The sequence below is a fragment of the Barbus barbus genome (assembly GCF_936440315.1).
Source record: "Barbus barbus genome assembly, chromosome: 41".
NCBI classification, from domain to species: domain Eukaryota; kingdom Metazoa; phylum Chordata; class Actinopteri; order Cypriniformes; family Cyprinidae; genus Barbus; species Barbus barbus.
The window spans coordinates 7847826-7861327 of NC_136719.1; the positions used below are offsets into that span (position 1 = coordinate 7847826).

General features: G+C 37.6%; 2 protein-coding genes across 3 annotated transcripts; both read right to left on the reverse strand.

Moving 5' to 3' along the window:
- Positions 1 to 409: 409 nt before the first annotated feature.
- LOC306860767 (elongation factor 1-alpha 2) lies at positions 410 to 7384 on the reverse strand. The gene is made up of 8 exons (XM_079402659.1): positions 6755 to 7384; positions 5594 to 5788; positions 3743 to 3922; positions 3325 to 3621; positions 3054 to 3204; positions 2662 to 2918; positions 2335 to 2569; positions 410 to 1034 (listed from the first exon to the last, which is right to left on the reverse strand). The coding sequence occupies exons 2-8, from the start codon at positions 5735 to 5737 to the stop codon at positions 907 to 909; spliced, it is 1392 nt and encodes a 463-aa protein (XP_079258785.1). The 5' UTR covers positions 5738 to 5788; positions 6755 to 7384; the 3' UTR covers positions 410 to 906.
- LOC306860769 (MRG/MORF4L-binding protein-like) lies at positions 7112 to 12982 on the reverse strand. 2 transcript variants are annotated; one of them, XM_079402664.1, is made up of 6 exons: positions 12786 to 12982; positions 12198 to 12319; positions 11455 to 11536; positions 11303 to 11377; positions 11063 to 11099; positions 7843 to 8701 (listed from the first exon to the last, which is right to left on the reverse strand). In XM_079402664.1, exons 1-6 carry the CDS (start codon positions 12919 to 12921, stop codon positions 8614 to 8616), a joined length of 540 nt encoding a protein of 179 aa, XP_079258790.1. In that variant the 5' UTR covers positions 12922 to 12982; the 3' UTR covers positions 7843 to 8613. The 2 variants fall into 2 exon arrangements, with proteins under 2 accessions (XP_079258789.1, XP_079258790.1); XM_079402663.1 differs by lacking the exon at positions 11063 to 11099 and having other exon boundaries at positions 7112 to 8701.
- Between the last annotated feature and the right edge of the window lie 520 nt (positions 12983 to 13502).

Sequence of the window (13502 nt, forward strand, 5' to 3'; positions counted from 1 at the left end):
AATGGACCCAAGTGAATATCTAAAGTATATTTACAGTATAAACATTTCTCTTTCAAAGTTAATATTCTGTCACCACTTGGCTTCTTCTAGTTTATTTGATAGATGCTTTTACATTCTCTCTCCATTACTAGAACCTCATTACTAGAGCCACTTATCTCGGTCCATCCCGGAACTCTGTTTGCATGCTTCATCTGATGACCTGTTTCCACTGTAGTCATGCCCAGAGGGCACAGTAAAGCTCAGAATCAAATCTTAGCTCAAGGCTCTTCCTTGCAGACAGCAACCAGACCTGCCTGTCTCTTCCATACCTCTCTTATGCATTAAATATCCATGTGAACTAATACAATTGTGAAATTAATGTCTGAATACATGTTCTTGTCCTTAGAGACAATAAAAACACATTTAATTTATAAACTCATGTACTTGGGCAATATTTTATTTTTTCATCACAGGTTTCAGCTGCAAGGGTCGATTAGCCTTCCATCAACGCTCTGTTATAAACTATACAAAACTTCAGCAGTTTATTTCCTTTTGACATCATTATTATTCAGTTTTCCATTTGGATTTCTTTCAACTGCAAACCACAAACACACACACACACACACACACACACACACACATTACTCAGCAATACCAGCTACATTCATTTAATAGATGCCGTGCATATATCAAGACAGACATCCATGCAACATGAGTGCCAATCTTCTAGTAAAAGTGAATATACAGTGCAACCAGTCAAAATGTAATAATGTCAGTCTTTCATTATTTCCTTCAGTCCATCAACCTCCGGTTGGTACAAGTGTATATTTCAAGCACACGGGGGGAACAGACTGAGCATGCCCAGATAAGAGGGGCATGTAAGCTGGGGCGGGGCCTGAGGTGACAAGCTTACTTGGAAATTTAGATTCATTTGCCAGATTTTTGAGCTTTCTGGGCAGATTTGGTCACTTTCCCGCTGCCACCGATCTTCTTGTCCACGCTTTTGATGACACCGACTGCAACAGTCTGTCTCATATCTCTGACAGCAAAACGTCCTGGGAAAACACAGAAACACACATTTCTTTTTAACATGACAATTGCTTCATAAAAACCTAATGTTTTTTTGTGGTGTGTTTGTGACCCGACTAAAGACTTAAACTCAACCACAGTCATCTGTCAGAACTGTGCCTAACAAAAACAAGATTTTCTTTGTGAACACTGTTTTAATGGAGATTTTAGGGAAAAAAATGATGAGAACAAGATGCTTTACAAATTTCGCAGTGAGAGCAGGTCAAAAGACATGAGAGACTGTATAATGAAACAGGCCTAATCATCAGTTTTATTGGAGTTGCAGCATCTCAGGAAATGTAATCCAGAGAGAGAAACGTGAAAATCATGAACTCATGTTTTCAAAGGGATGATGTGGAGTCTCACATCACTGATGAGTCAAACCTTTAACCTGATAACGACTGCAGTGAATCTCATTATTCATGAGACTGAGTGACCAGCAGTGAGTTGTGATAAAAATATCAAGGAACTAATTAGCAAAGCCTTGCACAAAGTTTTATTATATCTTATATTGATTATGTGTGGGTTTGACATACACATTTTTGAGTGATTTTTTTTAAATGTTAAAATTAATTCTACTATCCCTTTTTATCCCCTTTTTTACATTTAGTCATTTTGCAGATGCTTTTATCCAAAGCGACTTAGAATTGGGGAACACAAAGCGATTCTTCTTAAAGAGGCAAACAGACACAGGAAGTGCTTGTAATACCATTGTTTCAGGCATTGTTCAAATAAGTACAAGCTAGAAAGGGAAGGAATAAAGAACGTTTTTTTTTTTTTTTTTTTTACATTTATAAATTTAGGATGAAGTCAAGTAGTGTCGAAAGAGATTGTTTTTTTATATATATTGCTGTAAGATGCCTTTAAGTTCATTTCTATGAATATTTTCCACCCCATCTTTGTTACCATGAATATGCGACCAAAAGAAACATTCATATTGGTAGAAATGCTGAATTTTTTTTTAAATAAATAAGCAAGCAATGCAAAACAAAACAAAAAGGGAAACTATGAAAAACAAAATAAAGCAAAGCAAAGCCAAACTAAATAAAACAAAACATAAAAGCAAAGCAAATCAAGACATAAAATAAAGCAAAGCCAAACAATAAGAAAAACAAAATTTAAATCAAAACAAAAGAAATCAGAATAAAAAAACATAAGTAAAGCTAAAAAAGAATCAAAACAAACCATAAAAAGAAAACAAAACAAAACCAAGTAAAAATAAACTTTAAAACAAAAAAAAAGCAAATTGATTCATATTTTATGTAAGGTTGGGAAGCGGACACATACCCAGTGGAGGGTATTGAGAGAAGCTCTCCACACACATTGGTTTTCCTGGGATCATGTCCACAATGGCAGCATCTCCAGACTTCAGGCTTTTGGGGTTGTCTTCCAGCTTCTTGCCTGAACGCCGATCAATCTTCTCCTTAAGCTCAGCAAACTTACAGGCAATGTGAGCTGTGTGGCAGTCTATGACAGGAGAGTAACCTGCGCTGATCTGTCCTGGGTGATTCAAAATGATGACCTGATAAAAAAGAGAGAAATAATAGAAATCCAGATAGAGATAAATAAAGATATCAAGACAAACAAACAAGTTGACAAAGACTGTTGTCCCACCTGTGCTGTAAACACTGATGCTTCCTGAGGTGGGTCTGACTTACTGTCCCCACAAACGTTACCTCTTCTTATGTCTTTTACAGACACATTCTTCACATTAAAGCCCACGTTGTCTCCTGGCAGAGCTTCGTTCAGAGACTCGTGATGCATCTCCACCGACTTCACCTCTGTAGTGATGTTGACCGGGGCAAAGGTCACCACCATACTGGGCCGCAGGACACCTGTCTCCACCCTGCCCACCGGCACAGTGCCTATACCTGAGGAGCAAGACATGGCATCTCTGAATATGCATGTACACATAGTGATGTAGCAAAGCTTTCTGAACTCAAAATATAACTACAAGTTGATCTTAAAAATGACATCATCCTATAAAATGTGTAGGTTAATCCCACCTCCAATCTTGTAGACGTCTTGTAGGGGCAGACGCAAGGGTTTGTCAGTGGGGCGTGTTGGAGGCATGATGGTATCAAGAGCTTCCAGTAGAGTAACGCCACTGGCATGCTGCTCCTTTCTGTCCAGCTTCCAGCCTTTAAACCACGGCATCTGCACAGCACAAATTAGATCATTTTATTAATCAAATCGCTAGCATTCTGCCAACAGTTTAATTGGAAACTGCCAAACGGTATGAGGTCGCACAAACACACACATGCCAATGAGACTCACATTAGAAGACGGTTCCAGCATGTTGTCGCCGTGCCAACCTGAAATTGGGACGAAGGGCACCGAGGCAGGGCTATAACCGATCTTTTTGATGTAGGCGCTCACTTCTTTAACGATCTCATCATAGCGTTTCTCACTGTAGGATGGCTCCGTGGAGTCCATCTTGTTGACGGCTACAATCAGCTGCTTGACGCCCAGAGTGTAGGCCAGCAGGGCGTGTTCCCTTGTTTGTCCATTTTTAGAGATGCCCGCCTCAAATTCACCCACTCCAGCTGCCACAATTAGAACAGCACAATCCGCCTGGAAGAGAGAGCCACATTGATTAAAGATGAACATACTGTTTTGCATGGGTCACTCAATCTACAGGCTCGTAGGGATCTTCTCACCAAGTATGGATATGCCACTAATTCTTGTAAAATACCTGAGACGTCCCAGTGATCATGTTCTTGATGAAGTCTCTGTGTCCTGGAGCATCTATTATTGTTATGTAGTACTTGGTGGTCTCAAACTTCCAGAGTGAGATGTCTATGGTAATTCCTCTCTCCCTCTCGGCCTTCAGCTTGTCCAGAACCCAGGCGTACTTAAAGGAACCTTTTCCCATCTGCCAAAACAAAACTATGTGAGCATACAGGGGGTAAATGCCTTCACTGAGGAAAAAGTTAAGTTAAAGATTATGACCGTACATAATGTTCTTTGAACAAAAACCAACACCTATATAGTAATGACTTCTCAAACATTGATATTTTGCTTGGAATGTATAGTGGTGTTCAAGAGGTAGAATTCTGAATACCAGTATAAAGCTAATTTTTACCCAGGGTAATGAATCTCTGCTTTTGTAGGGTTAACTCTGCATTGCAATGCCAAATGTGTAAAGTGCAAATGCAGTGTTGAAAAACTTGTCAACCCTGACCTCATTATAGGAATGATTTAGATTCAAATCATGCAAGGGTTCAAACATCATGCCTTGACATTTTGTCCTTGAGCTTGGCTCCAGAGAACTATCCCTTTAATAAAGAATCTATCTTCTTGCAGAGTTCAGCTCCAACCCTGATCAAACACAACTGAACCAACTAATTAGGATCTGAAGGAGCACTTGATAATTAGATAGTTGTGTTTGATCAGGGTTGGAACTGAACTCTGCAGGAAGGTAGATCTCCAGGAACAGGGTTGGGCACCCCTGATGTAAGAGATACACAATGCCTCAACATTGTGTCAATGAGTTAAATCACTTGCCCCAGCTGACTGTCTTTGTAATAGCTCTAACATTTTTCACAGATGGAAGGTTGTGGGTTCATATCCCACAAGGGTCCACATACTAGGCCTCAATGTTGTTCCATTGAGTTAAATCACTTTCCCCAGCTGACTGAGTTTATAATAAGTCTTAAGACAAATGTCACAACTGGAATGTTATAGGTTCAAGTCCTAGAAGTGTCTGTATCTTGTACCCTTGAGCAAGGCAGTTGCTCTAGACAACTCTCACTCTTATAAACTGAAGTTTTCACAATGATCTCTATAGTCAATGATCTCACAACTAAACTCTGCAGGACAATGGCTGTCAAAAACTGGAGTTGCTCATCCCTGATCCCTGTTGTTGGTAAAAAAAAAACTGCTAAGACTGATAATGTTCAGTCAATCTTACCAATGTACCTAATATTTAGTAAACCTATAACACAAATTCAACAGGCTTTGTTGTGCACACAGAGTTTTACTACCCTACATTTTGCTACTTGAAGAAGAACAAGTTACTCTCAAAGACAGAGGTGAGGTGTAAGGACCCACTGGGATTGCACCCATTTACTCAGGCCTCATTCTCGCAGTCTAATGTGCGGCAGGAAGACAGAAGTGCAGGGCCTGACTAATGGTTCTGCCTGCTCCAGAAATCCATTTATCTTTTCCTTTCATCTCCAATGGCGTCTTCCAAAGAGTAAATGTCTCAATGTAATTACACAGCAATTCTCCCTCTGCTCTCCAGTGCACGAAAGGAGAGGAAGGCATAGTGTGATTCATGATGAGATTCTTACATAATTGCCCTATACAGTAAGTGGGTTGGAGTTACCCATCATTCAGCACAGACCACAATTCTCACAACGCATCAGGGATTTGGCTATGCCAATGAGGTCACTTAAATTTAAATGGACGGTGCAACTGAACTACTTTTCCTTTGATCAATGTTTATTACTTTACCAACTTAAAATTATTCAGAATCTGGCTTCAAACGCAGTTATTTCACTCCACTTGAACACCAAATTGTTTTGAGATCCTGCTTCCCTACCTCAGCAGCCTCTTTTTCAAACTTCTCGATGGTTCTTTTATCAATTCCTCCACATTTATAGATGAGATGCCCAGTAGTGGTGGATTTCCCAGAATCAACATGGCCGATGACCACAATGTTGATGTGGATCTTCTCTTTCCCCATGATGGCAAAGGACAGGAGGAAAGGATGGGAACGGATGGAGCTTTCTTCTGTCTACAGCCATAACAGACAAAGAACATTTGCACACAGACACACGTACTTTCATCTTAAGATCACAATTCAGTAAACGGTCTTCAGAGCACAGCACAACTAAGCTATTCAAGGTCATTTCTGAACATAAAATAGGAGATAAATATTTCTGATAAAATATAAAAGATAATTAAATGATACAATTATAAAACATTATATACACTATTATAAAATATTGAACTGTTGTCACGACCAATACAAGAATAAGATAACTATTTGACCTCAATCATTTTACCAGTTTACCAAAACGCATGCAAAATTGCAATCTCAAAACATATATTATTCAGACCAAACAATCATAAATTATGTACACATTTTCAAAACTCATTCCTTACAAGTTTACACACCCCTTGCAGAATCTGTAAGATAACTATGCCTTTTTTCCAGCTTTTTAGTTACTACTACCCTGAAGACGTTGCATAATATATTTGAATTTATGAAACAAAAAAAGTATAAATTACACAAATCAAAAAATGGACAAACCCTAGGCATTCAAGATATATGATTTCTATCTGAGCATGTTGTTTTAACCATAGTCAAATGAGTTCCTCAACTGATTGTTAAAGCTGGGTGTTAAAATCATACCTCCACCTTGTGAAGAACTCAAATGTGCAGAATATGCAAAGAACTTACAGTGCCTGGAGGCTTTTTGTCAATAACAGTGGGTAGCTTCATTGCTCGGGACAAACCAGTGACTCATGCACAACCATCACAAAAGCCTACGAACAGTATTTGATGCAGGAGGAAACATGAAATTAAGATGCAAGGGTATGTAAACTTTGGACAGGATGTGTAAATTCTGCTTTTAATTTGTCTAAGTAAATATTTTGTTGAATAGCTTCAAGGCAATACTAAATAAAAACACAGAATTAAAAAAAAAGCTGAGTATAGTTAAAGTCTATCAGCAGGAGGATGTTTGTGGCCTCTTACCTGCAGCTGACAGGCAGACCCTGTTCTCCCCTCAACAACAGTCTGTGCTCCTGCAAAGGTGGCGGCACAGTCCAAGTCTGTGTGCGTAATGAACTCACCCCACTTTGATACAGCAATGCGGCACTCAAAGTGGGGGGAGGCTGGTGGTGAGGGACTGCAGTGAGACAGCTGCAACAGCAGCAGAAACAAGCTGAGAGGAAAAGTACGTGAGATGGAGGAGGAACACACTGGAATAGAGCAGCGTTCAGTGACTCAGCATCTTATCCTCAATTAACTCCTGCTGGATAAGAATCGGATTGGCTCCCTGGGTGGGTCTGAAATATGACAACTACAAATTCCTAATATACACGTATTATTAATATAAAGAATGTTTATTACCTGGATATTCTAGATGTAACTTTCTTTCTGTAGTTAGTATTTTAGTACATCAGAAATTGTATGTTTATCATAGGGGTCTGATCAGTTTCCTGGTCTGTTTTTTGAAAATTCATCAATAAATTATATTTTGACCCCAATTCTTCTGCTAATTTGATATAGTTACTTCTATGTAATGTGTATTTTGTAGAAAATGCACAACATGCACATCAGGAAACCTTGTGATCAGGTCTCTCAGACTTATTTTTTTTTTTCCTGTCTCTTATACAGACCAAAAGACTTCTTTTAGTGTTTAAAATTTTTTTTAAATGAAATAATGTGTGTGCGTGTGTGTATACACACACACACACACACACACACACACACATATATACATTTAAGTTCAAAAGAATTTGAAATACAAATCTTCTGTAACATTAGAATTGTCTGTCACTTTAAGTCACAGTAAATATCCAACTGAACCCAATCTTTTAAACAGTAGTGTAAGTATCACCTGCTGACAGAGTAAAAAAAGTTGCCAGTGTTCTTCGAAGCATTGTAAGATATTTGACTTTTAAAAAGACCTAAAATTCCCTTGTGATGTCACAGGAAGTTAAACCATTTTAAATTCCTTTTTGCATCATTTATGTTTACCAGAATAGATCAAAGGGAGGCTAACATATTAAATATTGTTCATTTTCAAATTAGGAATTAAGAAGTCAAATCAGACGAACATGGCTCACAACCATTTTTTAATCAGGGACATACTCCTGATGTGTTTAACACGCATTCGGTCAAAAATTTCAATCAAACATGACTCAGAAACAGTGCAAATATCAATCACTATTTCCTAAGCATTTGATCTATGACCGTCTAATTGGCTTATAGAATCAAGTTATTTCATACAGTTAATAACTAGCTCAGCTTATTTGCAGTGCAATAAATCACACAACAAACTAGTTGATTCTCTGGTCCGTCTCAAGAAAGTCAGCTCTGATGAAAATAAAATAAAACTACTACTTAAAATTTACACAAATCTTTTTCAAATGTTTGTTTTGTTTCCAAACTCAGCAGAGGAAAGCTTATTTGTTTATCATAGACTTTCCCCATCAGTCTAGTCAGATCCTACACAACCACCAAAGACTTTCCTTTGTCTGTATTTCCTCCATCTGTCAGTGAACAGCTCAGAACGCTTAAAGCACAGGAACACCTCTCGCAGTGAACCTCTGGACTGCAGATAACGCTCACGAACATCACACATCCCCTGCATGCCATGTCATTTCACTTTCACATTGGCTCTAGCTCGACCAATATCAGCTACACCTTTCTCCATCAGTTCTTTTCAAATGTCTGATGTCCCAAGTCGTCCTGCTGCAAGCTGCGGCTACGTCCTGCGGCGCTTGGCTCCTCCAGGGCTGGAGGGGTTGCTGGAGTTCATCACCTTCTCCACGGCTCGACTCCTCTTCCTCTTTTCCCCGGCTGATTCTTTCGACCCGCTGCCCGTCTCACCTGAGCCCCCCCTCTCTGCCCGCTCTCTCTCTTTCTCGCGCCCACTGCCCGACCTCTCCGACATCTTCACGGAGGAATTGCTGCCTGACGAACGGAAAAGGGAGGGAGGAAATGGGGAAAAAAGGGTGGGATATGGGAACACAAAGAACAAACCATATTAAAACCACTATAAGAGAGAGAAAAAAAAAACGTATTTCAACCTAAATTAATTATTTCTATTATAATTAAAAAGTGGTGTGTAATTTTATGCACTAAATGAAGCCCGACATTAGCATAACCAATTGTCAAAGTTAGTGGCGGAAGGACCTGTTTGTCCAAACAATGGTAGATAGAGAAGAAAATTGAGCAGACATTTTTGCAATTCAGTTTGGTGATGCTAGTGTCACAGAAACTACACACTTCATCTTTAACTGCAGGTCTATAAAATGGCCATATATAGATAACTTTTCTTCTAAAACATATCCTCTTAATTAGTGCTGAGAGAAAGGTCAACCTCATTTAAATAATCAGCTTTACATAACAGCATAATTTGCTGCCTTTTGACTTCCAAAATATGCTTTTGCCATAAAAAAATACCCCCAAACAAGCTATTTCTGTTGTTTCTGTTCTATTTATGACAAAGCTGCTTGTATTTAAACTTTAATTAACAGAAACTGGGAATATAATACGATTAATATAATATACTCCCAAAATATAAATATTTGCAATATATGCATAACTGCATGTTCTTCAGTAAAACACTAGGTATGAGGAAAAATACAAAGAAATACAGTTCAGATCACATCTTATGTTTTATTTTAATTTAGATATTTTAAGAATGATTTATTCATATAAATTTATGGAATCCTGCAGACCTTTCGAATTATTCGGTGAGGCCCCCTGGATGATCAAGAAATAATCTCTGGTACTAATAAAGTATTATTTTCACCATTTTCCACATTAATAAGTCACTTAAAACTTCTTCAATGTTTAGAAATTTGTTTATGAGCAACTGAAAGCTCACTGAAAGGCAAATAGCCAAGTTATACACATGACCACGACTTAAAAATGTAACAATTTAAAGGGATAGCTCACCCAGAAATGAAAACTGTCATCATTTACTCACCCTCCTGTCGTTCCAAACCTGTACGAGTTTCTCTCTCATGTTGAACAAAAGAAGATATTCTGAAGAATGCTGGTTATCAAAGAGTTGATGGTCCCCATTGACTATGGAAGTCAATGGGGACCAACAACTGTTTGGTTCTTCAAAATACCTTCTTTTGTGTTCAACATAAGAAAGAAACTTTGGTTTGGAACAACATGAGGATGAGTAAATTATGACAAAATTTTCATTTTTGGGTGAACTATTACTTTAAGCCTTCATTCACAAGTAGTTCACCAATAATCCAAAATCTATCCATTAACTTACTTCAAGTAGCAGGTACGAATATTAAGACAGCACTGTGGAAAAGGAATGCCCTAATGCACTACAATGTGCAGTGCAAAAGCCTAGATAGGCAAAGCAAGAGAAATGGTAATGGTTTTAATTTTCATTCAGCATTTGAACCTATACTTGTGTACCCTGTATATCGTTGTGTTCACAGCATGTTGTAGTTACCGCAGTTCTTCTCAGAGCCGTTCACGTCCTCGGACTCAGACTCTTGGCAACACCATTAATGGCAGAATTAATCTGTGTAATTTGCGTCATCAATAGACAAAACGACAGTATCTTATTACTAGTTGTGTGCTTGTGTATGCTGTTGAGCAGGTTGTACAAATTTGAGCTCTCAGAAAATTCCACGTTTGCAAGTCATTGAGGACATGAATGATTTTTTCAAGTCATAAATTCTGAAATAATGTGAACACACCTTATGCTTATTAGGTATATGTTATCATGCAAACACAACACTGACTCTACAGACGTTTTGAGTGTGTTTGTGCTATTTGCACACCACTGCCTATGTAGAGGGTTCAAAATCAGTCATTTATAAACTTGATATGCCATGTAGGCAATAAGTATGGGGCAAAACATCAGGTTTTGGAACAGAACTTGTATCTCTGATGCTTTTCAAGCCTAGAATCATGCGTTTTGAGATTTTAATAACCAAATTTTACTGTCTGCTCTAACAACTAACAATTTTGAAACTGAAGGCTTTCTTCAACCTTGTGACTGGAAATTTTGGAAAAAACGGTGAACTTGCAAGGGATCTCATTATCATATAAACCTGTCCAAGTAAACCCTCAACATGCCATGCTTCATACACACAGAGAATAAAGCTAGGGTGCACAGAACACAGAAAAAAAGACAAAAGAGAAAGAAGGACAGCGAAAGAAAGACGGAGAGAAAGACGCACATGGTCAGAGGTCTCTGAAGGCTGTCTACAGAGGCCTCTGGTAATGAGCTGGTCTGTACTGAGCTCAAGCTGGAGTTTTGGAACAGAGCGAAACGTTTTCTTCTGTCCATACCTCGCAAAATCCTGGCCAGCCATACTGGGACCCAGACCTTTGAAAATGAGACACAAATGACCAGTGTGAGCCACGCTGAGCTTCACGCCAACGGGAGAACGATCCAGAAAAAAAAGTGATGCAATGACGCAGGTTTTAATAGACGGCTTTCGTCAAAAAATAAAAAGAGAGAGAGGGGGAAAGGAAAAAGAAAGGGGTGAGTAGATGAGCTAAAAAAAAGAGAGTGAAGGAGAAGAGAACCTTCTTCATGGGTTGCAGGTGGGTCACTTTCTTCTTTGAACTCCTCCTTCACGTCATCTTCAGATCCCACTTTACCTGCGCAAAGAGCTTTTAAGTAAATCAGTAAAAACTAATGGATCAACTGTAAATCACAACAGAAACTAGCGGCTCACCTTCCTTGACATCCTGTATGATCTCTTCAGGCAGCACAAAGCTCTTCTCTGAGTTTGGAAACGGGAGTATTTCTGATTCGTGCTGCAGCAACAAAGTTATTTAATGATTAGATTTGAGAGGTGTTGTAGAATCAACTTTCTTTTATCCCTGTCGGAAATTACAGCAATAAAAGTGGAGTAGTCAGCTGATAATTAATTTTATAATAATTAAATGATAACTTCTGATAATAAATGTAATTAAATGTAGTTAATTCTATAAACTATATATTTTAACACTCTCAAGACTTCAAAAGTAGAAATATATACACACATACATACACAAATACATATATATATATATATATATTTTTATTTTTTTTTTGGTTATTTTAATACATTAAGTTAAACTAAATGAAAATGATTAATGTTGCCTTGCAAACTAAAAAATAAAGTACTTATTTTATTTCAGCTAAAAAAATATTTATTATAGTTTACATTTATTTTATTTCAAGTAACAAAAATGTATTAGGGTCAGAAAGTCTAAGACCATTAGTAAAAATGCTTTTATTTTGCATTTCTCCCTTTTTTTAATACGATTATATTATTTGCATAACAATGAGAAGTTGAACTGAAAAAGTAGATTTTCAATCTAGAGTGTTGAATCCCACATATAATACATTATTGTGATGTACAATGCATGCAGTGAATGCAAATCATAAAATAAATCTCATAAACCCAAGAAAGCAGGAGTGGAGTTGTCTTACCAGCGCCTGCATGTCATACATGGTGCTCAGGTGATCCCAGATGACTTTAGATGACACCTGCCTGCCGATGTTCTGACTGAACTTATCACGAATACAGATCATGTGGAAATGTCGATTCACTCCTGAAGATATGAGACAGTTTCACAGAGACGCTACATCTTTGTGTTGCTGGAAATTAGCCTAGCCACGATGCTATCACGCTAGTTAGCATCCGTGCTAATGTTTGCTAACGTCAACAAACATTCACTGCTATACTCCCTCCACAAACACAATATTAGTGCTTAAAAATACAAAAATTCGACGATGGTCTACAATATATCTCAAAACCGTAACAAAGCCGTGCATGCGATCCCTATATTCAATTTTCTTTTAAAAATTAGCGACTGGACTCGATAAAGCTCAATAAAGAATCACACTTCAAATTAACTCCAAGACGCTTTATCAGTATTTTAAAATCGTATTGGTATGATTAAATAATTGTATTATTAATTAATTGGAGCATATGGTCTTATGATGTGATAAGCTATTGTTTCACGTGTGGAGTTCAGGGCCTGTTATTCACATAAATCAAGAATGAATTCGTCTTACCTACGGGTTTATGACCCAGCATTGCGTGAAAAAGACACACTTCTACTTCTTGACTCCATACAAGCGATTCCTCGGCGGTACAGAGGCCGGTTTCTGCTTGTTTTTCGTCGGACGGCACAATCTCCGCTTCCCCCATGTTTCTGCAGAGACACAGACACACCGCTGCAGGTCTAGTTCATCAACACCACGATCACAGATCAATAACAGACACACTAATTATAATAGATGCATTGTGTGGTTTCATCAAGCGTTTACCTATTGGCTATTTACAAAAAAAAAAATATCATAATTTCAAGGTTTGCTTTTTTTATTTCTTTGGAATAGTTCTATTTATTTATTTAGGCTATTGTTTACGTCAGTATTGCTTAAAAGGGTTTGTTATTAATTGCCTCTTCACATTTATTATGCATATCATTTTGTTTATATTGTCAGATTTTCAAGGTTTGCCCTTTTATTTATTTTTATTGTTTATTATTATTTAAATGTTTACATCACTCAAGTGCTTATAGGGGATATTAATAATAGTCTCTTCACATTCATTTAAAGCAATTTATATTATTGTTTATTTCATAGTTTCAAGGTTTGCCCTTTTATTTAATTTGAATATTTTAATTTTACAACAGAATGACGTTCATTTCCTTACAGGGGTTTGTTATTAATGTATTTTTCTGTTCGAAATTGTTTAATAGATGGATCGCCATGAAGAAATAGATACTA